The 25,022-nt window shown below is 62.0% G+C and overlaps 2 protein-coding genes across 5 annotated transcripts; one reads left to right on the plus strand and one right to left on the minus strand.

The window, feature by feature from the left end:
• Positions 1–5,779: 5,779 nt before the first annotated feature.
• Positions 5,780–17,547, plus strand: DBNL (drebrin like). 4 transcript variants are annotated; one of them, XM_080818578.1, is made up of 13 exons: positions 5,780–5,914; positions 10,108–10,163; positions 11,280–11,392; positions 11,912–11,986; positions 13,137–13,283; positions 13,944–14,021; positions 14,284–14,438; positions 14,520–14,568; positions 14,814–14,904; positions 15,465–15,560; positions 15,668–15,780; positions 16,092–16,194; positions 16,572–17,547. In XM_080818578.1, exons 1-13 carry the CDS (start codon positions 5,832–5,834, stop codon positions 16,709–16,711), a joined length of 1,299 nt encoding a protein of 432 aa, XP_080674704.1. In that variant the 5' UTR covers positions 5,780–5,831; the 3' UTR covers positions 16,712–17,547. The 4 variants fall into 4 exon arrangements, with proteins under 4 accessions (XP_080674704.1, XP_080674706.1, XP_080674705.1 ...); XM_080818580.1 differs by having other exon boundaries at positions 16,098–16,194; XM_080818579.1 differs by having other exon boundaries at positions 14,523–14,568.
• Positions 17,548–18,252: 705 nt separating this feature from the next.
• On the minus strand, positions 18,253–20,589 carry PGAM2 (phosphoglycerate mutase 2). Its single transcript, XM_080818582.1, has 3 exons — positions 20,161–20,589; positions 19,864–20,044; positions 18,253–18,463 (listed from the first exon to the last, which is right to left on the minus strand). The coding sequence occupies exons 1-3, from the start codon at positions 20,572–20,574 to the stop codon at positions 18,297–18,299; spliced, it is 762 nt and encodes a 253-aa protein (XP_080674708.1). The 5' UTR covers positions 20,575–20,589; the 3' UTR covers positions 18,253–18,296.
• Positions 20,590–25,022: the final 4,433 nt, after the last annotated feature.

A 25,022-nucleotide genomic window follows, 5' to 3' on the forward strand; every position in this document is an offset into this window, starting at 1 on the left:
TTCCAGCGCTCCTGGTGGGCGGGGCCAGATGTGCCGTGGGGCGGAGCCTGGGGCGGGGTCCGTGAGAGGAGTCCCCGTATAAATACTTACATAAATACTGAGTAAGTAATAAATTCCCATGGGTTCAAAATTCAGAAGGTACAAAGGGGTCTCCGGGGAGACTCTGGCATCCACGCCTGTCCCCCAGTTCCCCGAGGGTGACCCGCGTTAGGGGCTCCTCCAGGCCGCACCCCCCAGCCCGCCCTTCGCAGCACTGATGCCGGCCTCCTCGGCTCCGTGCCGGACACACCTGCGTGCGCCATCCACGCCCCAGAATGCACAGGACAGTGCAGGCCAGGCGGCAGCCAAGTGTCGTCCTCACGACGCGCCAGATAATTATGTGGAGGCCCAGAGTGGTCCCGGCGATGTTCCCCGTCGTAGAGCCGGGGCTCAGACCGGGGTCTTCCCACCGCCTTCGAAAGCTTAGAAATGCGATCCACGAGCGGATTCGTTTCTGGCAAATCACTCTGTGCTCCCTTCAAACGCCAGCCAGCCTTCGAAACTCCTTGGTGTTTGTTGGAGTGTCCCAGCAGAGACCACTTCTGGCCTCTCAGGGAATGTCCCTTCTTAGTGTCCATTCACCAGCCCCCGCCCTGAAGAGAGACGCACGTTCTCAGGGCAGGAAACCGCCGGAGCTGGGGAGAAGCCCGGTGGGCCGCGGGCGTCAGGAAACCCGCGGTACAGCCAGCTTCTCCTCCCCCCATGGTTCCCACTGCCTCTCCAGGACTTGCCCCAACGGACCTTGCACCAAGGAGCTCACGCAGCATTGCAGAGGACACAAGTCCGGCCCTGGGAGCCCGAGTGAGCAGGAAAGAAACTGCTCTGCGGAAGTGTCTGGAACCTCACTGCCCCAGTGAGTGTGTCCCCCAGTACCCTCACATGACCTTAGTTCCCCAAATTCACCGCTGCCGTGACCACTGCTCTGCTTCCTGAGTGCTGACCACGTGTGATCCATGTAGACACATGGGATACTGAGAACCGACTGGTGGTGTTGTGGCGGGTGTCTGAAAACCAGCCTCGGGGGTGAGATGTGGCCCTGACTTCCGTGCTTGCTCGTTTCTGTGGTGCAAATACTCACTGTGACCAACTATATTTGGGGGGAGGCATGGGAGAAGCACAGGATGGCCAGAGAGGTGGGGGTAACTCGCATGGTCAGCACACCCAGAGACGTTAGGTGGGATCAGGAGGGTCTGTGAGACCCGGGAAGCTGGTGACCTTTCTGGGTCCAGGGAGAATTTCCCCAACCCTGTGCTCTGTGCTGGAGCAGAGAGAGCAAACCCAAGCCCTTACGGTCTGTACTGTGCATTATCACTCACCCCGTGCAAGCCTGAGTTCCACTCTGTACCTGCCACACCCCTCGGACAGGTCCCCACGGTGCTGCTCCACCGGCCTGTCTCTGCACATCCCCCGGACTCTCTCCCTCGGGGAACTCACATGCCTTCCAGGGCGCAGGTCAGCCCCCAAAACAGGCTTCTTAGGTCAGAACCTTCTTTCAAGATGCACCGGGTGCCAGCCACTCCTGTATCACTCGTGTTCAGACGCCGTGTTTCCAAGGCAAGTCCCAGGTCAGCAAGTGGAGAGCAGATCCAAAAACCCAACTGCAGGGGTGACGTGTTATTCTTCTCTGTGGCCCGGAGAGCTTGGGAAGATGCGTGACCTTAAGCAACTGATCCACCACGGACAGATGACTATTAACTCTGGCCAGAGGCATCTGGGTTTGCTGGATAGTGCTGAGATCTTGGTCCTTTGTCACGCTCCGGGAAGAACCAGGAGTTCCAAGAATATGGCACAGGGTCAAAATCTCCTGACAAGGGATTAAAATGCTGGGACGCAGACCTCCAGCAGTCCTAGCAGCTCACGGCTGAGTGTCATGTCCCCGCCCTGGGATTCCACACACCGCCCTGCAAATGCTCAGGGCCAGGCGGGTTTCTGTCTCTGCAATCCAGAAGCAAACCTCTTTAAGGGCCCCAGTAGTGCTTGGGGGACTCCTCTGCAGATCTCTCGGCCTGAGGTCTGTCCCTGGTGCTGAAGAGAGCCTCAAGGTCAATACGGGCCCTCACCCCCACCCCTCCCTGTGCTACTGCTCCTCCACCGGCCCTTCTCACTGTGACACACCCTTCCTCCCCAGCAGCGCTGGGTGAGGGCTGGTCCTCTGAACCATGGAGGCTGTGGCTGCCATTCCCACGAAGGTGGCCCAGTACCCTGCGGTGCTGTCGGCTGCTGGGGAGGAAGTAGCTAACGCTCCCCATGGCTGTTCTGCCAGCCTCATCATGCCCATCACACCAGCTTCTCCCTGCTGGCAGATGTGATGAGTAATAAAAATCAAGTGGCTATAGAGAATCTGTAAAAACCCGATCAGACCAGAGAGCGACTTCTTGAGTTCCCTGAAAAATGTCTCCTTCCTTCCCCGTCCTCCCCACTTCTCCCAGACCCCCACTCGATGCCTTTCAGAGAGGCCCACAGGCTATCCACCACCGAGCTGCTTTCAGACATGGGGGCTGGGCCAGGCTCTGCTTCGGGAGGGGAATGACAGGGCTGCCCCCTCAGAGCCAGCCTCTCACCCCTGCACCCTCCAGGTCTATCTGTGTGGTTGCAAATGGCAGGACTTCCTTCCTTTGCACAACTGAGCAGTCATGGCCTTTTTCTCAATGCTGTTCGTTCTTCCTGCAAGGCAGCGCCAGAGGGAGTCAGCTGGCAAGCTCCTCCCCCCATACTTGGGCTTGGGTGCCTTTAGCACAGGGTCAACTGTCCTCAGGGGGTGGAGGACATTGGCTCTGGCTCTGGTTTTGTGCCCTAGATCTGTCATCTGAACCCACCAGGAGGAAAGCAGCTCTGTGCTTACCCTCCTGCAAGAAGGCCACAGAAGTCAGTCAGTTAAGGAGAAGACAGTGGAGTCTTAGGGTCACCTCTGGGGACATCTCAGGCTTTTATTTATTTATTTATTTTTAAAGATTTTATTTATTTATTTGACAGAGAGAGATCACAAGTAGGCAGAGCAGCAGGCAGAGAAAGAGAGGGAAGCAGGCTCCCTGCTGAGCAGAGAGCCGGATGTGGGGGCTCGATCCCAGGACCCTGAGATCATGACCTGAGAGGAAGGCAGCAGCTTAACCCACTGAGCCACCCAGGCGCCCCTATTTATTTTAGGGTTGTTGCTTTTGCTTTTTTTTTTTTTTACATCTCATGCTTTTAAAGATTTTATTTATTTATTTGACAGACACAGAGATCACAAATAGGCAGAGAGGCAGGCAGAGAGAGAGAGGGAAGCAGACTCCCTGCTGAGCAGAGAGCCCGATGCAGGGCTCAATCACAGGACCCTGAGATCATGACCTGAGCGGAAGGCAGAGGCTTAACCCACTGAACCACCCAGGTGCCCCACATCCCATGCTTTTAAACAGCGGAGCAGCTGACCAAAAAGGGTGATGGGTTTGAGGAAACAGGAACGCAGACAAGCCGCAGCTCGAGGAATAAGCACGGAAGCGTCCGGGGAGCAACCAGCCGGACGGCTTTAAAACATTAGCAGATCACACTGCTCTGGTCAAAGCCCCTCGGGGATTTGGCTACACCTAGAACAAAGTGTGAAGTCCTTCCCTGACCTACAGGGTCCTCCAGGACCCAGCGCCCCTCGTTCTCCTTCTCCCCGTGCTCAATCGTCAGTCCGTCACTAGACTCCCCCACTTCAGAGCCCCAACACGTCGTCTTGTTCCCCCGCCCAGAGCACGTCTGCCCAGACCTTCCACAGCCGTGCTCCCCACCCCGTATCCAGTCTCTGCTCCAGTGTTACCTCTGCAGAGACGCCTTTCCCAGCCTGTCAAGTGGAAACAGACTCCCACACCCTAGAGCAGAAAGCAGAATCCTGCTCCCCACCTTCCCACACCAGGGACCCCTGCTTAAGAGCCTTCTCTCGATGGAGCCCACATCTCCCTGCTTTTTCCCTCATCCGTGGGATGCACCTGGCTACCACACCGAGTTGATCTTTTTCCAGAACAGAGCAGCGTAGCCCAATTCAGGTAAGGTGGGTTCTCCCTAAGTTGACTGAAATGTGGAAAAGTGCTCCCAGACCTCCTCGGGGTCCAGGGACCAGAGGCTGGGGCCTGGCAGCCAGGTCAAGGAAGAAACTGGGGACCAGGAGGTGTTTAAAGAGAAGACATTGCCAGCGAAAGAAGAAAAACACAGATGCACTGTGGCCAAAAGGAGGGCTGAAGAACAGTAAGACGGGCTGACTCTCCCCGACCGTGGAGAGGAAAGTGGCCTGAGGGGGTCTGAGGGCAAACAAGGACAGAGGAGAAGTTACTGAAGAGAAACAGAGGACACGGTGAGTGTTAAGGAGGGCACCTGATGTGGGCCCTGGCGTTATGTGCCGACTGATGAATCGTCGAGGGCTACATCCGAAACGGATGATGTACTACTGTATGTTGGCTAAGGGAATTTAAATTAGAAAATAAAAGATAAGAGATTGGGAGAGCCCGGAGGAGGCCTGCCGTTGGGGGAGCTCACCTTTCTGATGCAAACACAGCAGTGACGTCAGGGCGGAGAACAGACCAGCAGCTTGCGCGAGGCCCGGGAAGGACTGGGGGAGGGACGGGCCGCAGGCGGAAGCTGCTGAAGGGCAGGAGTGTTTGTTCAGGCCCTAGACTCCCCGGGTTCGGGGGAGGTGGCTGCTCTGCCCAGAGATGTCGGGCTTCTGCCGGAGACCTACAGCAATGACACACAGAAGTGCACGTGCACATAACCTGTAAGCCACGTCTGTGCCCAGACGGAGCCGACAAGCCTGTATCTGCACAATCAGACCCCACACTCTCATCCCGCCTGCCCCGAGGCCGTGTGGTCTTTCCATAGCCCGCCCTGGAGATTTCTCACTGACGTCGCTGCAGAAATGTGGGCGCGCGGGACTGCGGGACGGAACCTGCGGGACGGACCCTGCGGGATGGGCCCCTGCGGGACGGGGCCCTGCGGGACGGACCCTGCGGGATGGGCCCCTGCGGGACGGGGCCCTGCGGGACGGACCCTGCGGGATGGGCCCCTGCGGGACGGACCCTGTGGGATGGGCCCCTGCGGGACGGACTCGGTGGGATGGGCCCCTGCGGGACGGACCCTGTGGGATGGGCCCCTGCGGGACGGGGCCCTGCGGGACGGACCCTGCGGGATGGGCCCCTGCGGGACGGGGCCTTGCGGGACGGACCCTGTGGGATGGGCCCCTGCGGGACGGGGCCCTGCGGGACGGGGCCCTGCGGGAGGCCTACCCGAGCGCACAGGGTCAGCACCGGGCCGCCTCTCTGACATCCCAGAGACTCATGCACCTGCGCCGGGACGTGCGTGCAGGGCAGGGAGCGGGGCTCCCCGCGCCAGCCGGTGCTCCACGAACAGAGCGGGGAACGCAGGTGCGGGCGAAGAGGCTCGGCAGCACCTCGGCCCGGGCGGGCGCGGCCCGCACGCAGCACTCGTGTTCGCCGGCGCAGGCTCCGGTCGCCGCTCAGGCGCGTGAGGAAGGTCCACGCAGAGGCCGGAGACGCTGGAACCAGTGCGCTGACTGCGGCGAGAGAAGAGAGAAACGCGCGCTCCTCCGTGAGCGCAGCTCCCAGCGCCCGTCTTGGCCCCGCCCGCCACTCCGCGCCCCTGCGCCGCAAACCGCGACGGCCCCGCCCACTCCCCGCCAGCCGCGCCCTCTCCCCGCGGTCCTGCCGGCCGCGCTTCCGCTTCCGGCCGCAGGGGCGGGGCTTCCGGTCGCGGGGTGGGCGGGGCCCGGAAGCGGCGGCGGCGGCGGCGGTGGCGGAGCGGGGACTGCGGGGCCGGTCATGGCTGCGAACCTGAGCCGGAACGGGCCGGCGCTGCAGGAGGCCTACGTGCGGGTGGTCACCGAGAAGTCCCCGACTGACTGGTGGGCGCCGGGCCGGGCGGGCCGGGCGGGTGGGGGCCGGGCCGGGGCGGGAGGGGGTCCCGGGGGTTCCCCGCTCCCCCCACAGCGGCGCCCCGCGAGCTGCGGGCCCCGCCGCCGTCCCCCGCCGCGGCTGCGCCCCTCGGCCGGTGTCCATGTTGGATTGTGCGGCCGGGGGCGCTCCGTGGCTCCGCCAGCTTCTCCTTCCCAGCCCCGGGACTTCCCTGCGCACAGGGGCTCCCCGCGGCCCTCGCCGACGGGGCGCGAACCGGGCCCGGGGTCTTCCCGGCGCCGCGTTCAGGGAGGGGCCTCTGAGCGGGCGCCCCGGACCCCGCCCGGCAACGGGCGCCCTGCCCCACGGCCAGGAGGTCTGGGTTTGGGTCTCTGGTTTTCTGGGAATGTGGATTCTGTCCAAGGATTCCCTTTCCTGTGCGAGCCGCGCGGACGCCAGTGACACAGCGGTGCTGGCTGCCTGTGGAGGAGCCCCCGTCCCCCCTGCACCTGCCGCGGACACCCTCCACTCTGCCGTCGGGCCCCGGAGGAGCTTTCTAGCTCTGGAAGCAGGCCCGAAGTCTCTGGGATGGCCCGGGCAGCCCCCGCGCAGGGTCCGCGGCCGGTCCCTCCCGGTTGCTTCAGTTGTGTGCACTGACCAGTTCTGAGCACTTGCAGCCCCAAGAAATACGCTGAGCTTGATGAACTAAGGTGACCCGCTGTCAGCCTTTTCCCGGAGCAGGGGCAGGCGCCTCTCGGGGTGACTGCGTGCTGTGCCCGGCTGGTCGCCACGCCCTGGTGCTCGCGGCTCGTGGCTTTCCCTGGGCCTTCATACCCTGGGCTGTCGTGCACTGGGCCTTTGGGGAAGAGCTTCAGAGCACCTGCTGCCGGGGTGTGCAGACGCCTCTCGTGCCTGGGACACCTATGACCCTGATGGGACTTGGGTGCTGCGTTGCCGGGGAGCCAAGCGGCTCCTCTGTCCGGAACACATCCGCGCAGTTAGGGAGTGCGTCTGGGAGCAGTGGGATTTCTCTGCCTTCTCCGTCTCATAATGCTTTAGGAAGGTCACCCACACTTGAGGCGCTTACTTTACCAAGAGTTTCTAAATGTCCACCCCCGACCCTACCTGTCTTCTGCTCTCCGAGGGCCGTCACACCTCTGCTGTTACTCCAAACCCTGCTGACAGGCTGGCACCCGGCGCGCCCCGTTTCACATCCACCTGCGGCCTCGTGCCTTTGCGCCAGCAGCGTGTCGGCCCCCTCCAGTCCTGCTTGGCGGGGGTGTTGCTCTTTTATGTGCTCCTGAGTAGCGGCCCGGCCCTTCCTGAGGTATCTGCGAGACTCCTGGGCCCCCTGCTGCCTGCCTTCCGACCCCTTCATTCTCAGGGACCACCCCTGCTCTGGGGCTGATGTCCCACAGTCCCGCTGGCAGCTCGGGCCTCGCATGTTTCTGGCTCTTCCTCGGCTTCTCAGAGTTGTCTGCTACCACCCTGGTCTGAAACTCATCCACCCCGGCTTCGCTCGGTCCCTCCCGAGGGTGCTGAGCCTCTCCCCCCCGCCCCGGTCCGAGCCCACCCGCCTGGCAGCACTCCAGGCCGCACAGCCAGTGGCGCGAGCCCCCGGCTTTTGATCTCCCCGTCACGGCCGTTAAGCACCTCCGCAGATAACGCGTGGCGGCCCCCACTCATGAGCCAGGCGGGTATCTAGATCGCGCTACTTCTGTGCTTAAACTCGGCAGCTTCCTCTTTCACAGTAAGTAGAGCCCAGACCTCTCACCTCAGCTGCGAGGCCCTGTGGGGCCGGCTCCCGACCCCCTCCTGCCACCCCTCCCACTTACCACACTGGGGCCACACCTGTTTGTCACCACGGTGGCCGCCTCTCTCTTCCTCAGACGTGCGGGCTGCTTCCTCCTCAGAGCCCTTGCTCTGGCTGCTTCCCCATTCTAGAGCGCCTTCCCCATGGTCCCGGGGGCTCCCCGGACGTCTCAGCGCTGGCGCCGCCTTCCTGGAGAGGCCTTGTTCCACTGCTGGCTCCTTGTGTGACTTTGCCCAGACGGGCACCAGACACCTTCAGTGGGCTTCCTGGCACCGCTCTCTTCACCGGAGGGCTGGGCCCTGTCTGTGTCCCTGGCGCGGTCAGCGCCCACGTGCACAGCGACCTGAGAAGGGGACAGAAGATGTGGCAGAGGATACCGACAGGAGGAAGTGGTCTCCAGTTTGGTGGGTCGTGAAAGGTTTCCCAGGCAGAGTGGGCGGCTTCCGGCTGGGCCCTGAAGCCAGGTAGGCCGGAGAGCAGGCCCGTCAGCTCTCCACCGCGGGCCTCGGTCTTGGTTCCCCGGATTGTTCTAGATTGAGGCACGTTTGTTTCCCTCCGGCTCCCTCTTCACTACCTGACAGGACATCAGTGTGGGTGTGTTTCTTTTTTGTCTCCCGTTAGAAAGGAAGCTCCGTGGTCAGGTCCATGGTCAGGGCCTCTGGGGATTTACTGGACGCTTCATGCCCGGGAGCAGGAAGGAGCAGGTCCTCAGTACGTGTGTTTGCAAGGGACGCTTGAGTTCCCGGGCGCTCGGTGCACCACGCTCTGTGTGCTGTGCCCGGGCCAGCACGCCTCTCTTCCACAGTGATTTGAAAGAGGGATGGGAGTCCGTTGAACGTGGGAATGAGTCTCTGAGCTGCGAACATTCAAGAAGGTGGCTAGGTCCAGAGCCTGGGGCGGAGGGGAGGGCAGGCGCCAGGCAGGCCCTTGGCTCCTGCGAGCTGCTGGGTCCCTTCTTGGAAGCGGTCTGTGCTGCCTGCTACCTGTCTGTTGTCCCCATCTTCTGCACTCAGAGCTTGGTGGCTTTGAGATGTATGGGATTCTTTCCTCCAGGAGGACGTCTGGGCATCCACGAACTCCCACATCTTTTCACTGTTTGTCTGCGTATTCCTTTTGGTATCTCTCCTCGGAGGCCCTGTGCCAGCTAGACCCTTGGGGCCTGGGTCTCCTTTCTTCCGACTTTGTCAGTCTAGGCAGCTCTGCCCGGTGGCCATACCGAGGCCCTGGGGAAGCTGAATGGAGGCTGATTTGGTTCCTGTCAGATTCTTTTTTTTTTCCCCAGATTTTATTTTTAAGTGAGCTCTACACGCATTGTAGGGCTCGAACCCCAACCCCGAGATCAAGAGTCACACAGCAACTGAGGCATCAGGGCGTCCCGGTTCCTGTCACACTGTCACCCCACAACCCTATCTGGCCCTCCTCGGCAAGCCTGTCTGTGCGCAGAGCGTGGGGATGGCCCGCTGGTCCGGGTTCTGCCTTTGACTTGTCTGCTGGGTCAGCACCCCTACCCCGTGGTCTGCCAGCTCCGCCTGGAGCTGAACGGCAGCAGAGCTGGTGTTGATGTTTGGGCTCCATGTGGGTTGTGGATAATCCAGCTCTTCCAGAATGTTCTCCATGGGTAACCTCTGCTCTGGTCAAGGGGCTTTCCATGCCCTGGATGTAATAAAATTTGCCATATTTCCTCAACTCCTCTGGGGGTCACGTTCGTAAGCATCTTTCCCAGAGTTCTTAGGAACAGTTAGTCTCACAGGAAAAAGCAGGGGCAGCCTAGGGTCACCTGTGGAAAGGTAAGGCTCCTCCAGAAAGAGGATTTTGCCCAGACGAGGAGTCTGTCCTGTAAAGAGCCTGACTTCATGCTGAGTCATGGCCCATGTGGCTTCTGGGTTTTCTAGAAGAGTCCCAAGCCCAGAGCGACCTGTTCCGCCGACTCCTCGGGTTTCAGAAGACAGAGCAGACCTGCACGAGGGCATGGGGCGCCTTCCCAGGTGCCTGATGTGCACACCCGCCCCCTGCTCCTCCTGGGGTGCTTCGGGTTCAGGCAGGTGTGGAAGGTTGCCTCGATACGGCTTCCCAGCCCCGGGGCGCCGGGCCGGTCAGTCGAGCGTGCGGCTCTTGATCTTGGGGAGGCGAGTTCCAGCCCCACGTGGGACGTGGAGCGTCTTTCAAATCAAACAGCCTTCACAGCTCAGTGTTTCTCATGGCAGACAGGGGCTCCCTGCGTACATTTGTCCCTCAGGAGAAGCTGCCGCGCCAAGGCCTGAGAGGCCCCAGCTCCGGGAGGCCTGCCGAGCTCCCGCCTCACGGGTCAGCGGGGCCCGTGGCCACCGTGCTCCGCTCGTGGTGGGTGCGGCGGGAACGCCGGTCACAGAGCTTGTTTGTGTTTTGTTTCAGGGCTCTCTTCACCTACGAGGGTAACAGCAATGACATCCGTGTGGCCGGCACTGGGGGTGAGTATGGCCCAGTGAGGACGCCAGTGGGCTGGAGGCCCCAGGAGGCAGGTGTGGGGGAGGGGAGAGATCGTAGCCAGCAGTGTCCCCGGAGGCCGGCATTTCAGCCCTCACTGCGTATGGAAGGAGCCACAGGCACGCGGGTGTCCCCTGCAAGTAGCAAGCCTGCCATGACCGTCCCCACAGTAGCCTCTGTGCTGGGGAGCCACTCACCGCTCTCTTCACGGGGAGGGTCTAAGAGCTGAGCCCGAGCGTGACTGCGGGACATTCCCATCTGCTCAGGGCCCTTCGCGGGGCCCCAAACAGCGGGCACGCTGTTGCAGGAACCGTCCGTTTGAAAGCCTGGTGCCTAGGGCGCCTGGGTGGCTCAGTGGGTTAAAGCCTCTGCCTTCGGCTCAGGTCATGATCCCAGAGTCCTGGGATCGAGCCCCATATCCGGCTCTCTGCTCTGCAGGGAGCCTGCTTCCTCCAATCAATCTCTCTCTCTCTCTCTCTCTCTCTCTCTCTCTCTCTCTGCCTTTCTGCCTACCTGTGATTTCTGTCAAATAAATAAATAAAATTCTTCAAAAAAATTTTTGAAAAAAGAAAGCCTGATACCTAATTTGTAGCAGAATTGACATCTTTTTTTTCTGGAACTCCCTGTGGGTTTTATAGGAATGTGTTTTTTTTTTTTCTTTTTTTTTTTTAAAGATTTTATTTATTTATTTGATAGAGAAAGAGAAATCACAAGTAGGCAGAGAGGCAGGCAGAGAGAGAGGGGAAAGCAGGCTCCCCGCTAAGCAGAGAGCCCGATGCGGGGCTCAATCCCAGGACTGTGAGATCATGACCTGAGCTGAAGGCAGAGGCTTAACCCACTGAGCCACCCAGGCGCCCCTAGGAATGGTTTTAAAACTGGGGGGTGTACACCATCACCTGAGGTCCTTGTCACAGATGCAGATCCCACGCCCCGCCAGCTCCTGTAAGTCCGTGTAGTGGGGCAGGACCCGGAGTCTGATTCTGATGCAGGCGGCCCGGAGAACCCTGGCTCGGGGCAGGTTGAGTTTCCCTTCCCGGTGGGCGTTGTACAGGGCCAGCCACGGGTGTGGGGCCCGCTGACGCCCCCTGTGCCTGCTGCAGAGGGGGGCCTGGAGGAGATGGTGGAGGAGCTCAACAGCGGGAAGGTGATGTACGGCTTCTGCAGGGTGAAGGACCCCAACTCCGGTCTGCCCAAGTTTGTCCTCATCAACTGGGTACGTGGAACTGGGGGGCCCCGAGTTCTCATCTAGGAGTGACCCGGGAAAACTCCTTTGCCTTCTTTCCTCCTCTGCCTCCTGTGATGGGAGCAGAGGAGGACTTGCCTTCTGGGCGCCTCGCAGGCAGTGAACGAACGGGAGTGGCTGGAGTGTGTGAGGCCCGGACCGCGGGGGCCTTGCCGGCGCAGAATCCCCCGCTCTACCCCCAAGCCCAGAATCATTCCCACGAAACAGAGCACAGAGTGCAGTCACACGACACCCTTGCCTTTGTCCCAATCAGAGTAGTCGTCCGAGGGAGCAGAGGGCCTGGGCCTGGAGAAGGCTCAGAGAGCACGGGCCCCCTGGGTAGGACTGGGAAGCTCCGAGCCGCCCACGCCCAGCGGAAGCAGGCGGTCACCCTGCCTCAAGAACCTTCTTGACCTGGGGGCGTGGGGCTCACTCTATCCTCTGCTGCGCCCCAGGGACGGCAGTGGCTCTGCGGGGGTGACGGGTCGCACCGGGTGTGTTTTGTTGCAGACGGGCGAGGGTGTGAACGACGTGCGGAAGGGAGCGTGCGCCAACCACGTCAGCACCATGGCCAGCTTCCTGAAGGTGAGGACGCCCCCCCCCCCCCGCCCCGGGGGCCTCCCACGGCGCCTGGGCGGGTGTGAGCGCGGTTGCGGGTGTGAGCACGGTTGCGGGTGTGAGCGCGGTTGTGGGTGCGAGCATGGTTGCGGGTGCGAGCACGGTTGCTGGTGCGAGCGCAGTTGCAGCCAGGGCTGGAAGCGTGTCCACACCCGCGACGCTTCCTCCAGACTCCAGGGCGTGACCAGAGGCTGCTACACTCTTGCTCGGCGAGTGCCCAGGAGGCCAGGCTGCGGCCGGAGCCCCCGGCGAGCTGAGCTCCCTGCGGAGGAAGGATGGATGACTGTGTCCTTCTCGAGCACAGAGAGCATTGTGTGCAGCTAGTCCTGGGGCGCAAGGCCTTGGCTTCCGTTGGTTTTGTGAGGGTTTGTTCAGCCGTGTTGTTAGGAGCTGGAGGAGACGGGAAGTTGCCCGTGCCCGGTCCCTTCTGCGTTCCTTTCCAGCACACCTCATTTAGTTCCAAAAGCGCTTGTCGTTTGCTTGTCAGGTCACTTTGCGTGTCTTTTCCTGACAGAGAGGCTTGGGACTTTGATTTGTAGCCTGCCAACACTTCTTCAGATAGGCCTCAGTTTCTCCATCTAGGAGCCGAGAGAGGATCCCAGGCTCACTGGGTGTTTACTAACAGTGAGTGACGCCATGGATCTGACTTGTCCAAAAGAAATTGGTGGCCGGGGTGCCTGGCTGGCTCCGTGGGAGGAGCACGTGATACGCAGTCTCGGGGCTGTGAGTTCAAGCCTCCGGTTGGGTGTAGAGGTACTTGAACAAATAAAACCTAAAGAATTTCAGAAGAAAAAGAAATGGGTAGGTTGCATTTTGTGGAAAATACATTTCCAGATTCTTTTTGAAGTTCGCTTTTGTGAATTAGAAAGGATCTCTCTCATGCCTGGGCCTACGGCAGGGGCGCCCGGCACCTGGGAACAAGCCGTAGGCAGGGCCACGGAGGGCAGAGACCGCGTGCCTGTGCTGGGACAAGTGCAGTGTGTTTGTCTCAGGCGCTTTGTCGGCCCTGAGGTCCCCAGCCCAGAGCCCAGAACGACAGTTGTCCACGCTGCGCACCCTGAGCTGTGTGTCTTGTCCTGTCCTGGACTTGCAACACCTGCGTGCGGTCCCGCCACAGGGGGCCCACGTGACCATCAACGCGAGGGCTGAGGAGGACGTGGAGCCCGAGTGCATCATGCAGAAGGTGGCCAGAGCCTCGGGTGCCAACTATGCCTTCCACAAGGAGAGCGGCCGTTTCCAGGATACGGGCCCTCAGGCCCCGGTGGTGAGTGCTCCCTGGGCCCGAGTGTGGCAGGCCAGGAGCCAGCAGACGGGCTGGCTTCTCCCTTGTGGGGCTGGGCTCCTGCCTGCCTGGCTTTCGGTCCCAAGGCCCCCATTCCGGTGACGACGGTGACCCCGTGCCAGCCGGAAGCCGGAGCTGCCCCTAGTGGGGCAGGCGCTAGTGGGCATGAGGAGCAGCCCTCTGTGCTGCCCGGTGGTTCCACTGGCTGTCCTGGAGCCTCTCATACCCCAGGGACAGTCCAGTCACGAGGCCATGGCCCCCGCATTCCTGCACAGTCCTGGGTGGTGGGCTCTGTGGAGGGACGTGAGGTGGGCGGGCAGGCCCCTCCCCATCGGGGGCAGACACCAGGTACCCCAGCTATGGGGAGCCCAGTTCCCAGGGCACAGCTGGGGTCTGTGGAGCCTCCCTGGCCACGGCCACGGTGGTGGGCTGTCTGAGGCTGGGGGACTGGCTTCCATCCACAGGGGCCTGGTGTAGCCAGAGACCCCCGTCGGCGTTGCCTGGTGGCTTTCAGGGCCCTCAGGCCATCTTGTGCTGGCTGGTCTCCAGAGGGGGCACCAGGCCCGGTGCAGTCCCCACGGCTGTTGCTTGAGCCCTGGGCTCCCGAGGGCGGCCCCACAGAGGACGCTCTGTCGTCCGCAGGGCTCCGTGTACCAGAAGACCAATGCCATATCTGAGATCAAGAGAGTTGGCAAAGACAGCTTCTGGGCCAAAGCAGAGGTGAGTGCTGCGGGGCGCACGGAGCACAGCTGCCCCTCAGAGATGGTGCCGCGGCGCCCTCCTCGCCGTTCCTCAGGTTCTCTCACAATAAGGTCGCGGGACATGCGCTCTTGGTCGTGCCTGTGGCCAGGCGAAGGCCGAGCGGGCTCTGGTTGCTGGGCCGGTGGGCGGCCCCTCCAGGCGGCGCCGCACGGATGCCCGGGTAGCCCCGGGCGGGAGGGTGCAGGTGCCGAGTGGGGCAGGCCGGCCGCTGTCCCTGCAGAAGGAGGAGGAGAACCGCAGGCTGGAGGAGAAGCGGCGGGTGGAGGAGGAGAGGCAGCGGCTGGAGCAGGAGCGCCGGGAGCGGGAGCTGCGCGAGGCCGCCCGCCGGGAGCAGCGCTATCGGGAGGAGCAGGACGGCGAGGCCGGGTCCCAGAGGTGAGGCCCCAGAGTTAAGAGGGAGGGAGGGTCCCGAGTGGGCCACGGCCGGGCTGCAGCTCCTGCCTCCGCCCCTCCCAGCAGGAAGAGTGAGCAGCAGGAAGTGGTTTCGAGGAGCCGAGAGGAGCAGGTGAGACTTGCGCGCCCCCCACCCCCCGAGGGTCTGTGGCTGTAATGCTGGGGCCGTCCCTGATGTGCCAGGGGGACGGTCCTGCGGCCAGCTGGGGCACAGTGGAGCCTGGGACACGTGGGTGCACCAGAGGTGGCGGTGGAGAGGGCAGTGAAGGGCAGATGTGGCCAGCATAGACCTCTGCCCCGTCCTGGACGAGGCCCTCGAGCCCCTCCTCACTGCCGGGCCCGTGTGCCCCCCTGCAGGAGCCGGCCAGCCAGCCAGCACACCCACGTGAGATTTTCAGGCAGAAGGAGAGGGCCATGTCCACCACATCCATCACTAGCCCCCAGCCAGGTGAGTCTTTCCTCTGGGTGTAGGCACAAGGCAGGAGCAGGCCGAGGCGGAGCCTGGGGTCCCAGTGCAGGGTCCCCAGAGGTAGGGACAGAGGCAAGGAAGCGAGGAGAGCCTGGACTTCTCTAAGGGTAGCTTCTGGGAGGGGAGGCTGGGCCTCAGGTGTTCCTTTCCTGCCCGTGGGCTCGTCCTGCAGAGACCTGGAAAGGAAGGGCCACGTGTGGCTTCAGAGGGAGACTCTCCAGCCCAGCCCTGCTCCATTAACTCTTGGTGTAGCTTGCACATGGTGGCCGGGCCCCAGAGCCTCTGTCACTCCCCTCTCTGGCCCCAAGGACACGGGATGGCACTGCCATCAGCTCTCCCACACTGGGGGGCTACTGGAAGCGTACTGTGTGTATGATGTGTTTGTGCAGCGGCTGTGTGTCCCCCTACCCTCTCCCCCCTCCCTTTGACAGCTATGTCCCGGGACAGGTCCCCGCTCCGGGCAGCACAGGGGACAGAAGCAGTAGACACAGCTCATGTCTCCCTCGTCCAGCACTTGGCATGTTTACCTTTGTTTGCAGGCAAGCTCAGGAGCCCCTTCCTGCAGAAACAGCTCACCCAGCCAGAGACCCACCGCAGCCCGGAGCCCACTCAGGCCTCCTCGAGGCCCAGGGCAGGCAAGGCGCTTGGCTGCCCCGTGCGGGGCTGGGGGTAGGAGTGTGGGAGGGAGGAGGGCGTCTGCACCCCTCCCCGGGCTCAGCGTGGGCCGCACCCTCCCATGCAGATGTCCGCGAGGACCCGGCACCCAGCCCTCCACCGTGTCCAGTGCAGGCAGAAGAGGAGGCTGTGTACGAGGAGCCCCCAGAGCAAGAGACCGTCTATGAGGAGCCCCCGATGGTGGGTTCCCTGCAGCGGGGCACGGCTGTGAAGGGGCCACCTGCCCAGAAACACCCTCTTCACCCATGCCAGGCGCGGGGTGCCTGACTTTCCGGCGGCAGCTGCGTGGGGATTCTCTCATTCAGTGTTGGAGTGGCCCCGGGGAGTACATGGTCTAGCACTCATCTGCCGGCCAGGAAGGTCCTGGGGCAGGAGGACATCTTGGGGGTAGTAGGATGGCAGCAGCCCTTGCCCTCTGTGTGCTGTGCCCTTCCCCCAGGCCGGGTGTGGGCCTGTAACGTGGAGCCCAGATTTCTCTTCTTTCCGTGCAGGAACAGGTGCCGCAGCAAGATGTCGGCTCTGGGCACGTGGCCCACTACCCGGGGCTGAGCGGCAAAGGGCTCTGTGCGCGGGCCTTGTACGACTACCAGGCAGGTAATGTGCAGCGGCCGGGCCACTCACCCTGCAGGGCCCCGCGTCGGGAGGCAGGCTTCCGACGCTCCCTTGGGACCGAGGGAAGGTGGGAGAAGGATGGGGTGGGTGCCCTGCACGGCCTGGGCCTTCCCATCATGCTGGGCAGCTACCCGTGAATCCCAGTTGCTGGCGTCGTGCTAGAGCCCGGGAGTGTGAGCAGAGGGTGGGTGGACCCTGCGCGCCGGAACCCGGGGACCTGCCTGGAGGCTTGGGAAGCAGGCTGCTGTGCAGAGGTGGGGGGCCTGGAGTCAGGTCCTGCTAGAAGGTGTGTCGGGGGAAAGTGGCCATCGGGAAGGGCCCCCGGCCCCCAGTGCAGCCTCCAACTCCCCATCCCGCAGCTGATGACACGGAGATCTCCTTCGACCCCGAGAATCTCATCACGGGCATCGAGGTGATCGACGAGGGCTGGTGGCGTGGCTACGGGCCGGACGGCCACTTTGGCATGTTTCCTGCCAACTACGTGGAGCTCATCGAGTGAGGGCCCCCCGCCGCTGGCCGCGCCGACGCCGTCCTCCCCTTCCCCCCCACACATGCTTCTCTTATTGCCAGGGACGTGACGTGCGTGCCGCGAGAGCCACACGGCACTCCTCCGGGCATGGGACCCCCCCAAAGAAGACAAGCCCTTGGGATCTCTCAGACTAGGGTGCTCAGCCTGGCACTCTAGACGCAGCAATACCCTGTGATCCCCAAACGTGCTCTGGCTGCTGTGGGCCCGCCCAGCCAGCCTGGCCTTTGACCCCCGCGGAGGACAGGGAGCCGTGGTGTGGCCTCGCCGGGCGGTCTGAGCAGGGCCTTTGCCTTGTGGCTCCTCTCCTGGCCCTAAAGGGTGGTGGCTTCGGCTGGTAGCAATCTTCAGGAACAGTGATCTTAGCATTTAGGACCAAAGTCTGGCTGGGTCGTAACGGTTTGGGCAGCAGGGCCTCTTTCTGGGTCCTGCCCTGTGACCCCTGTTCCCCATTCCTCCGCCCGGGGCTGCAGACTGTGCGAAGTGGGCGCAGGGATGACCGAGCCCCCAACCGAGTGTGTGATCAGCAAACCCACATCCTTCCGTGTGGTGCGCCCTGTTCCGCCGGCCCCAGTGTGTGCTGTCACTGGATTCTGGTTCTGGGGGAGTGACCAGAGGGCCGATGCCTGCTGTCGCACCCTGTCCGTCCCAGCCCACCTGTGTCTGCTTCCAGAATGAGCACTGCCCTGCTGTGGCCTGAAGGCCGCCGTGTGGAAATCGACTCCTTCCCCGGGGTGTGTGCGGGTGTGTGCGGGGGTGTGTGCCGACTGTGGCCACTAGGAGAGGCATAAAGGTCAAGAGGTGACTCACGTCAGCCTGCTGCGTTTCCATGTTCCGGGAGGGGTGGCGGCCGCCCTCCCTGCCCGTGCAGAGCGCGTGCCGCGTGTCGCGTGAGGCGCCCGGTGCCCGTCGTGGGTCGGGAGCTGCCATTCCCCTTGTGCCCTGGCAGGTGCCAGGGAGGAGCTGCCTGGGTGACGGCTGCACTGAGACCCCTGGCCCCGGGTGCTGGCAGATGCCCCCACTTGTCCCCTCGGCTGCAAAGGCAGGCCTCGCCAGTCCTGATTCTCCGCCCCCATCTGCGGAGGCCCCAGGAGCCCCGTGTTGCCAGCTCGGAGGCCGGTGGTGGGCATGTCCCCAGCTGTGGGGACGCCCAGGGGGTGGGGCTCAGTACCACCTCCCCCTGCCCACCCCGGGGCTACAGGGACGGCAGGGACAGCCCACCCGAGGGAAGCTGGCCCTGAGGTGGTGTCCTCGCTGCAGTACCCACTCACTGGGGACAGCTGGGTCACCCCAGGCACCCCGATGCTTGGGCAAGGGTACCAGGTGGCTGTCACCACAGGGGGCTTGCTACAAGGTACCTGATAGCCCAGCTCAGGGGCGAGACTCCTGCCCTTGGCTCCTGGGGCCCTCCCACCTAATCGGGTGGGCGGCAGGGCCCGAGGGCACTGGGGCAGTGTTCGTGGAGCCCCTCGCTCAGGGCCTTGGAGCTGGGCATGCCGGGGCCACACCAGACTCAAGGTGGTAGGAGCGGGTGCCTTTATTGCCAGAAACCCACCCTTCATTTGGCCTTGCCCTGGGCGGCCACAGCCTCCATGGCCTTCCGCACGGTTTCCTCGTCCCCCAGGAACCGCATGGGCTTGGTGGGCTTCAGCGCCTGGTCCAGCTCGTACACGATGGGGATCCCCGTGGGCAGGTTCAGCTCCATGATGGCCTGGTCCGACATCCCTGGACCAGGGGAACGGGTCCTTAATCCCCTCGGCCAGTCTGCCAGGCAGTGGCCTGCCCTCGCGTTCAGCGGGCCCCGTGACCTTTATGGGGCCACAGAGTCGGGCCAGCCAGGCAGCAGCCCTCCCATCCCCCGCAGCAAGCCCCCCCAACAGATGCCCCGGAGATGGTGGAGCCAGTAGTGAGAGACTGAGTGGCCTGCAGAAATAGCCGTGGTAAACCGGGACCTCGTGCCCCAAACTAGGAGCCACTGAGACCTGGGGCTGTGCTGTTGGTCTCTTCTGTTTGGTTTCTAGAACATTCTAAATTCTAGCCATCAGGAGCAGGGGTGCTCCTGACAACTGAGGGTGGGGGGACAGCGAGCAGGGCCTCCTGTGACCAGGGTGGAGGGGAGGCTGTGGGTGGAAAGGGTGAGGTTTTCCAGGGAAACCTGACCCTGCCGGCCTCTGCAGCCCCTGGCCCGGAATAGCAGCTCGACCTTTGCGGCTCTGGCACCCCAACCCCCACCTCCCTCACTGCAGTGAGGCTGGCCTCCGTGCTCCTCTCCCAGACCCAGTCCCTGGAGAGCAGGGGCACGAGGTGGTCTTGAGGAGGGTGGGCTGGGGCTGGCCAGGCCTCAGGGGCCCGCCTGTCTGCGCTCTGGCCAGCTCCCCGAAGACTTCCAGAGCAGGGGCTTTGGGGCTCCCCACCCTCCTGGCCGCCTTCCCTTCCCACAGTTCAGCAGGCCTGAAGGCCGAGGATCGGTGCGAGTGTCCGAGGGGGCCCGGTGGAGGGGCGCACCGGGCTCCCGGCTGGGAACCGAGCTGCAGGCCGGGCTCGAGGACGGCTGCTCCCCTGCACCTTCCTGACTGGTCTTACCTTTTCCCTGCGTGGGTGCGAGCTGAGGTCCTGGGTTCCCCTGCCCTGGGCCTAATGAGCCCCCCCAACCCCAGAGAAGGTAGTGGAGACCCAGCAAGTGAAGTGACTTGCCCAGGGCCACACAGCAGATAGAGCTGGGGCCAGGCAGCCCTGCTTTGGCCGCGGGGCCCGGGCGTCCTTGGGCATGGCCTTCCCATCTTTCCCAGGCTCATGTCCAGGAAGCCCGGCCAGCCCCAGGCCTCTGGGCCCGGGTCGGAGCAGCAGACGTTTCCACCCACGATCTCCAGAAGGAAAGTCATTGTATATAGTGTCCCAATACATAAGTAAAACAAACATTTTGCAAAATAGTTTTTTAAGAGGTTTTTTAGTCCTCCTAGTTCACAGTTAGACTCCTGACCTTGAGTGCTCATGTGTGCAGAGCTGTCTGGGCAGGGGGCATGTAGCTGAGATGAGAATTTGGGAGCCAAGTGGTTCAAGGGCATGTGCCCCGCTCGCCCCCCCAACCTGCCTCTGCCCACACCCCCTGCAAGGATGGGCCTCACCTTCCAGGTGCTTGACGATGCCCCGAAGGCTGTTCCCGTGGGCCGCGATGAGCACTCTCTTACCGGCCTTGATCTGGGGGGCGATCTCCTCGTTCCAGAAGGGTAGGGCCCGGGCGATGGTGTCCTTGAGGCTCTCACAAGTGGGCAGCTCCCCGGGCTTTAGGCCTGCGTACCGCCGCTCCTGGGGTCACCCACACTGCTGTTCTCTCCCCAGAAAGCCAGCCCCCCATCCCCACCCAAGCCATCCCCAAGGCCCTGCCCGCCCTAGACCCTTCCCTGGTGTCCCAGGCAGCGCACCTTGCTGATGGAGTTGTAGTAGGGGTGCTTCTCATCCATGGGGGGCGGCGGGATGTCAAAGGAGCGCCTCCAGATCTTCACCTGCTCCTCCCCGTGCTTGGCCGCCGTCTCGGCCTTGTTGAGCCCCGTGAGGCCCCCGTAGTGCCTCTCGTTGAGGCGCCAGGTGCGCACCACGGGCAGCCACATCTGGTCCGTGCCGTCCAGGATGGTCCAGAGGGTGCGGATGGCCCGCTTCAGCACCGACGTGTAGCAGATGTCAAACTCCATCTTGGCGTCCTTGATGGCCTGGGCGCCCCTCTTGGCCTCCTGGGCCCCCTTCTCGCTCAGCTCTGCATCGAACCAGCCACAGAAGCGGTTCTCCTGGTTCCAGGTGCTCTCGCCGTGCCGGACCATCACAAGGCGGTGGGTGGACATGGTGGGGCCCGGGCCGCAGGCAGGGACGGCGGCCTCCCCGGTGCACCCAGTTTTATAACAGTCTGTCCGCAGCCCCCCGCCCCCACACCAACTGCCAGTCAGCATTCCAGGCCGGATGGGCGGCGGCAGGTGGCCAGTAGCAAAGCCTGGGGGGAGGGCAGGCCCAGAGCCAGCCTTAAAATAGCCCCAGCAGCCACCCCAGCAGCCACCCGCGCCTGGGCTGGGTGGGGCTGCGCGCAGGATGGGGCACGGAGGGGCAGAGTCCCCCACAGGCCCGGAAGGTGCTGCTGGCGGGAACCGAGCCGGTGTCCGAGCACTCGCCTCCTCCCTGCAGGCGGGAGGGGGCCACACGCCCAGTGGCTGGTCCTTGTCGCCATAACTGGGAGTGAGCGAGCCTGCATTCCGCCAAGGGAGCTGGCTTGTGTAAAGAGGAGTCCGTGTCTGTCCATGTACGCGCCTGTGTGCGCACGTGCGTGGGCACAAGCGTGCCTGTCTGGGTGTGATGGGTACACACGTGTGTCCATGTCACTTGTTGCGTGTGTGTGCGCGTGCAAGCCTGTGAGTGGCCAGGAGCTTCCCCGGTGGCTCTGCTCTGCTCAGCTGGGCCTGGGGGCTGCAGAGGGGGGCTTCCCCCAGGAGTTCTGGCCCCCCTCCCCAGCTCCCTCTGCCCTGCCCGCAGGATGAGCCCCGAGGTGGCCTGTGGCCGATGGCCAGGCCGGGGGTGGGGGGGCGCCTGGTGACCTCACCTCCACTAGTCCCCTCGAGGAACAGAAGGGAGTGAAAGGTCAGGTCCCTGTGGGCAGAGCCAGGGGAGTGGGTGGGGGCCCTGGGGCCAGCAGTTGGGCCCTGCAGGAGGGGCACGAGGCCGAGGCCGTAGTGCGGGCGGGAGGCTGAGCTGAGCCGGCCGGCACTGTCCGAAGACAGCCAGGGGAGATGGAGGGGTCGGGCCAGAGGGGAGCTGAGGATGCTGCTGCCACACGCTCCCACCCGACCCGCCGTCCCCCAGGCCAGGCTTGCCCCTCCCCCCCGAAACCACCTTTCAAAGAAGGAGAAATCTGAGAGGCGTGCCCCCCGGAGGCACGGGCTGTGGGGTTCATGCCCACCGAGAGCACGGGCCCAGGTGGGTGTTGGGGACCAGGCGTCTGCGTTCAGATTTGGGAGGACGAAGGCCACTGGGGCGGGAGCCGCACCCTCGTGAGGGAGCCGGCCCAGGTGTCCCGCCTCCTCCCACCCCCTCGCCCCGGCGACCGCGCCCCACCCTCTCGCGTGCCTGAAAGTGGAGCAGGGGGGCGGGAGGCCAGCGGGGGGCAGCAGGACGCCGAGACCTGGGCCTGGGCGTGTGAGGCCCTGACGTCGCTCCCTCCAGCCCTTCTGCCGCCCAGGGGACGGCCTCCCAGCTCTGGGCCCCACACCCCAAGGCCGGCAGGCGGAGGCCGCCCCCCTCCTCGCAGCGCCACATGTCGGCCGGCCTTGCTGCTCCGTCTCTGCCCTCGTGAGAGCCACGCCGACGCCATGTGGTCTGCTTTTTGTCCCCTTGACCGCAAGTCAGGCCCTGGGGGCCCAGCAGAGAGCCAGGCAGGACGCTCCTGGTCAGTGGGGGTCGAGGATGATACAAGCTACTCGACAAGTTTCTTCCTGCATCCCGGGGAGGGGAGAGGGAGAGGCGGGAGGGCAGCGGGATGGGGTAGAGACGGCCCCTTGGAGGTGCAGCCCGAAGGACTCGGCCAGGACGAGTTCGGGGGGACAGCACTGCAGGCAGAGGGACAGCGAAGGACCGGTCCCCACAGGAGAGTGTGCCAGAGGGGCGCGAGCAGGTGGCCCTGCGTCCTGACGCGGCTTTCTGGAGAGCTCGAGGCATGGCTTCAAGAAGTTTATCTTTTTTTTTTTTTTTTGACAGATCACAAGCAGAGAAAGAGGCAGAGGGGGAGGGGAAAGCAGGTTCCCTGCCAAACCCGATGCGGGGCTCGATCCCAGGACCCTGAGATCATGGCCTGAGCCGAAGGCAGAGGCTTGACCCACGGAGCCACCCAGGCGCCCCCCCCCAGGCGCCCTTTTTCAATATTTCTTATAAGGCTGCTCTGGTGATGATGAACTTCATCAACTGCTGCTTTTCTGGAAAATTCCTTCTCCCTCCTTCAGTCCTGAAGGACAGCTTTGCCAGGTGGAGTGTTCTCGGCTGGCAGTTTTTTGTTTTTGTTTTTTCCCTTCAGCACTTTGAAAGTATCACGACGCTCCCATGTAAAAAGTTGGTTTTCTCTCACCGCTTTTAATAGTAAGATACTCTAAGACACTTCAAGCTACTCCTCATCTTCAACTTTTCACAACTTAATTCAAATGGGTCTCAGTGTGAGTTTTTTGAACTCGTCTTATTTGGACTCTGTGGGCTTCCGGGATCGGACACACAGTTCCTTCCCCAGGTTAGTGGGGTTTTCAGCCGTTCTCTCTTCAAAGAAGCTTCACTCTCTTTCCTCTTTCTGGGACCCTGTAACGCCCGTTCGGGTTCTTTGGAGTGTCCCACGAGCCCCTTAAGCTACTCTTTTTCACTTTTTCTTTCTCCTCCTCTGAGCAGATGAGCTCCGTCGTACTATCAAGTCTGCTCTGCGTCGTCTGTTGCTGAACCCTCCGTTGAATCCGTTGCCATTTCTATAGCCTTCATCTCTGTGGTTTATGTGTGGTACTTCCTTAGAGTTTCCATGTCTTTGATGAAATTCTCATTTGTTCATGCCTCATTCTCCTGAGCTCAGTGGGCATCTTTATGACACTATTTTGAACTTTTTATCAGGTTAAGTCACTAATCTCCATTTCATGAAGGTCTGTTTCTGGAGTTTTGTTCTTTTGTTTGGAACCTATTCCTCTCTCCATTTTCCTGGACTCTCTGTGTTGGCTTCTGTGTCTTTGGTACAACAGCCGCCTCTCTGAAGCCTGACGGAGGGCTCTCATGAGGGGGTGAAGCTCGTCATAGTCAGCCCAGCCCAAACTCTTGGTTCTCTCAAACCTGTGCATTGGCCCAAGCCACCTTCTTTCTTCTCAATGGCTCCCAGTGGTTGAAAGTGTGCCAAGTCCTGCCAGTGTCCCAAAGGGGAGGCTCCATCTGGATGTGCGCTAAATTAGAAGGCTGACCCTCACGCAGCAGCTTTTAAAGTAAGCGAAGTCCTCTTTCGTGGAAAGCCTGGGAGATAGGATTTCAGTCTGCATGCTCTGTGCTGAGCCCTGGGCAGAGAGCTGTTTAAGAATGGTGTCTTCTGGGGCGCCTGGGTGGGTCAGTGGGTTAAAGCCTCTGCCTTCAGCTCAGGTCACGATCTCAGGGTCCTGGGATCGAGCCCCACATCGGGGTCTCTGCTCGGCAGGGAGCCTGCTTCCCCCTCTCTCTCTGCCTGCCTCTCTGCCTACTTGTGATCTCTGTCAAATAAATAAATAAAATCTTAAAAAAAAAAAAAAGAATGGTGTCTTCTTTGAACGGTCCTATGGGACTTGTGCATGCGAGCCTCACGGGGCCACCAGAAATGGGTGATCAAGGGACGTGGCCTCTGGAAGGCAGCTGTCAAAGCCAGGGTGGCAACACGCACACAAGCTCCCTCCAGGCAGGCACTGGTGACCCAGACTGCTGTGTGTACTTTCACATGTGCCCGATACGTAGCAATTGTTCAACCGGTTTCTGGATTTCTTTTTAGAGGGCACTGCTTCTCTGTGCCTGTGGATTTGGTGTATCTAGAGAAGGAAGTGAGTTCGGGAGCCTCCTAAATCACGATTTTAGACCTGAACGTGGGCCTGGGAAATGCCAAGGGCATCACAGAAGGACCTAGAAGTCGCAAGGTCCTGCAGCCACGTGTACTTGGAAGCCAAGGCCCCATCCTGACCCTAGGGAAGCAAGTCCTCGCAGGTGCTGAAAAGACGCTCCTCATCAGTCATCACCAGGCAAATGCGAATCCAGACCATGATGGAGATCGCCTCGTACTCATTCAAACGGCCGTCACCGAGAAGACAAAAGATGACAAGTGTTGCTGAGACCGTCCACGCCCCCGTGCGCCATGCTGGGAAAGCAGGCAGGTGAGGCCCCTCCAGAAGACGGAACAGTTTCCTTGAAACATTAAAAATACCCAAGATCCGGAAATCTCACCTCGGAGTGTGTAGCGGAAGGAAATGAGAACAGAATCGCAAAGAGACATCGGCGGTCCCGTGTTCACTGTGGCATTTGTGACAGCCGAGAGGGAGAGATGGAAGCTGAGTGTCCATCCACGGAGGAGTGGATAAAGGTGTGATACACACGTATCATCATTAATATACACACGTATCATATGTCTAACACACAATGAAATATTAGTCAGGAGCAGGAAGATCCTGCCATCTGCAGCCACACCGATGGACTTCGAGCGCATTGTCTCGTTGACATTAGCCAGAGAAAGATAAATACTGCCTGGGGCCACTTACACGGGGAACTTTAAAAAAAG

Source organism: Martes martes (genome assembly GCF_963455335.1).
Source record: "Martes martes genome assembly, chromosome: 11".
Taxonomy (NCBI): Eukaryota; Metazoa; Chordata; class Mammalia; order Carnivora; family Mustelidae; genus Martes; species Martes martes.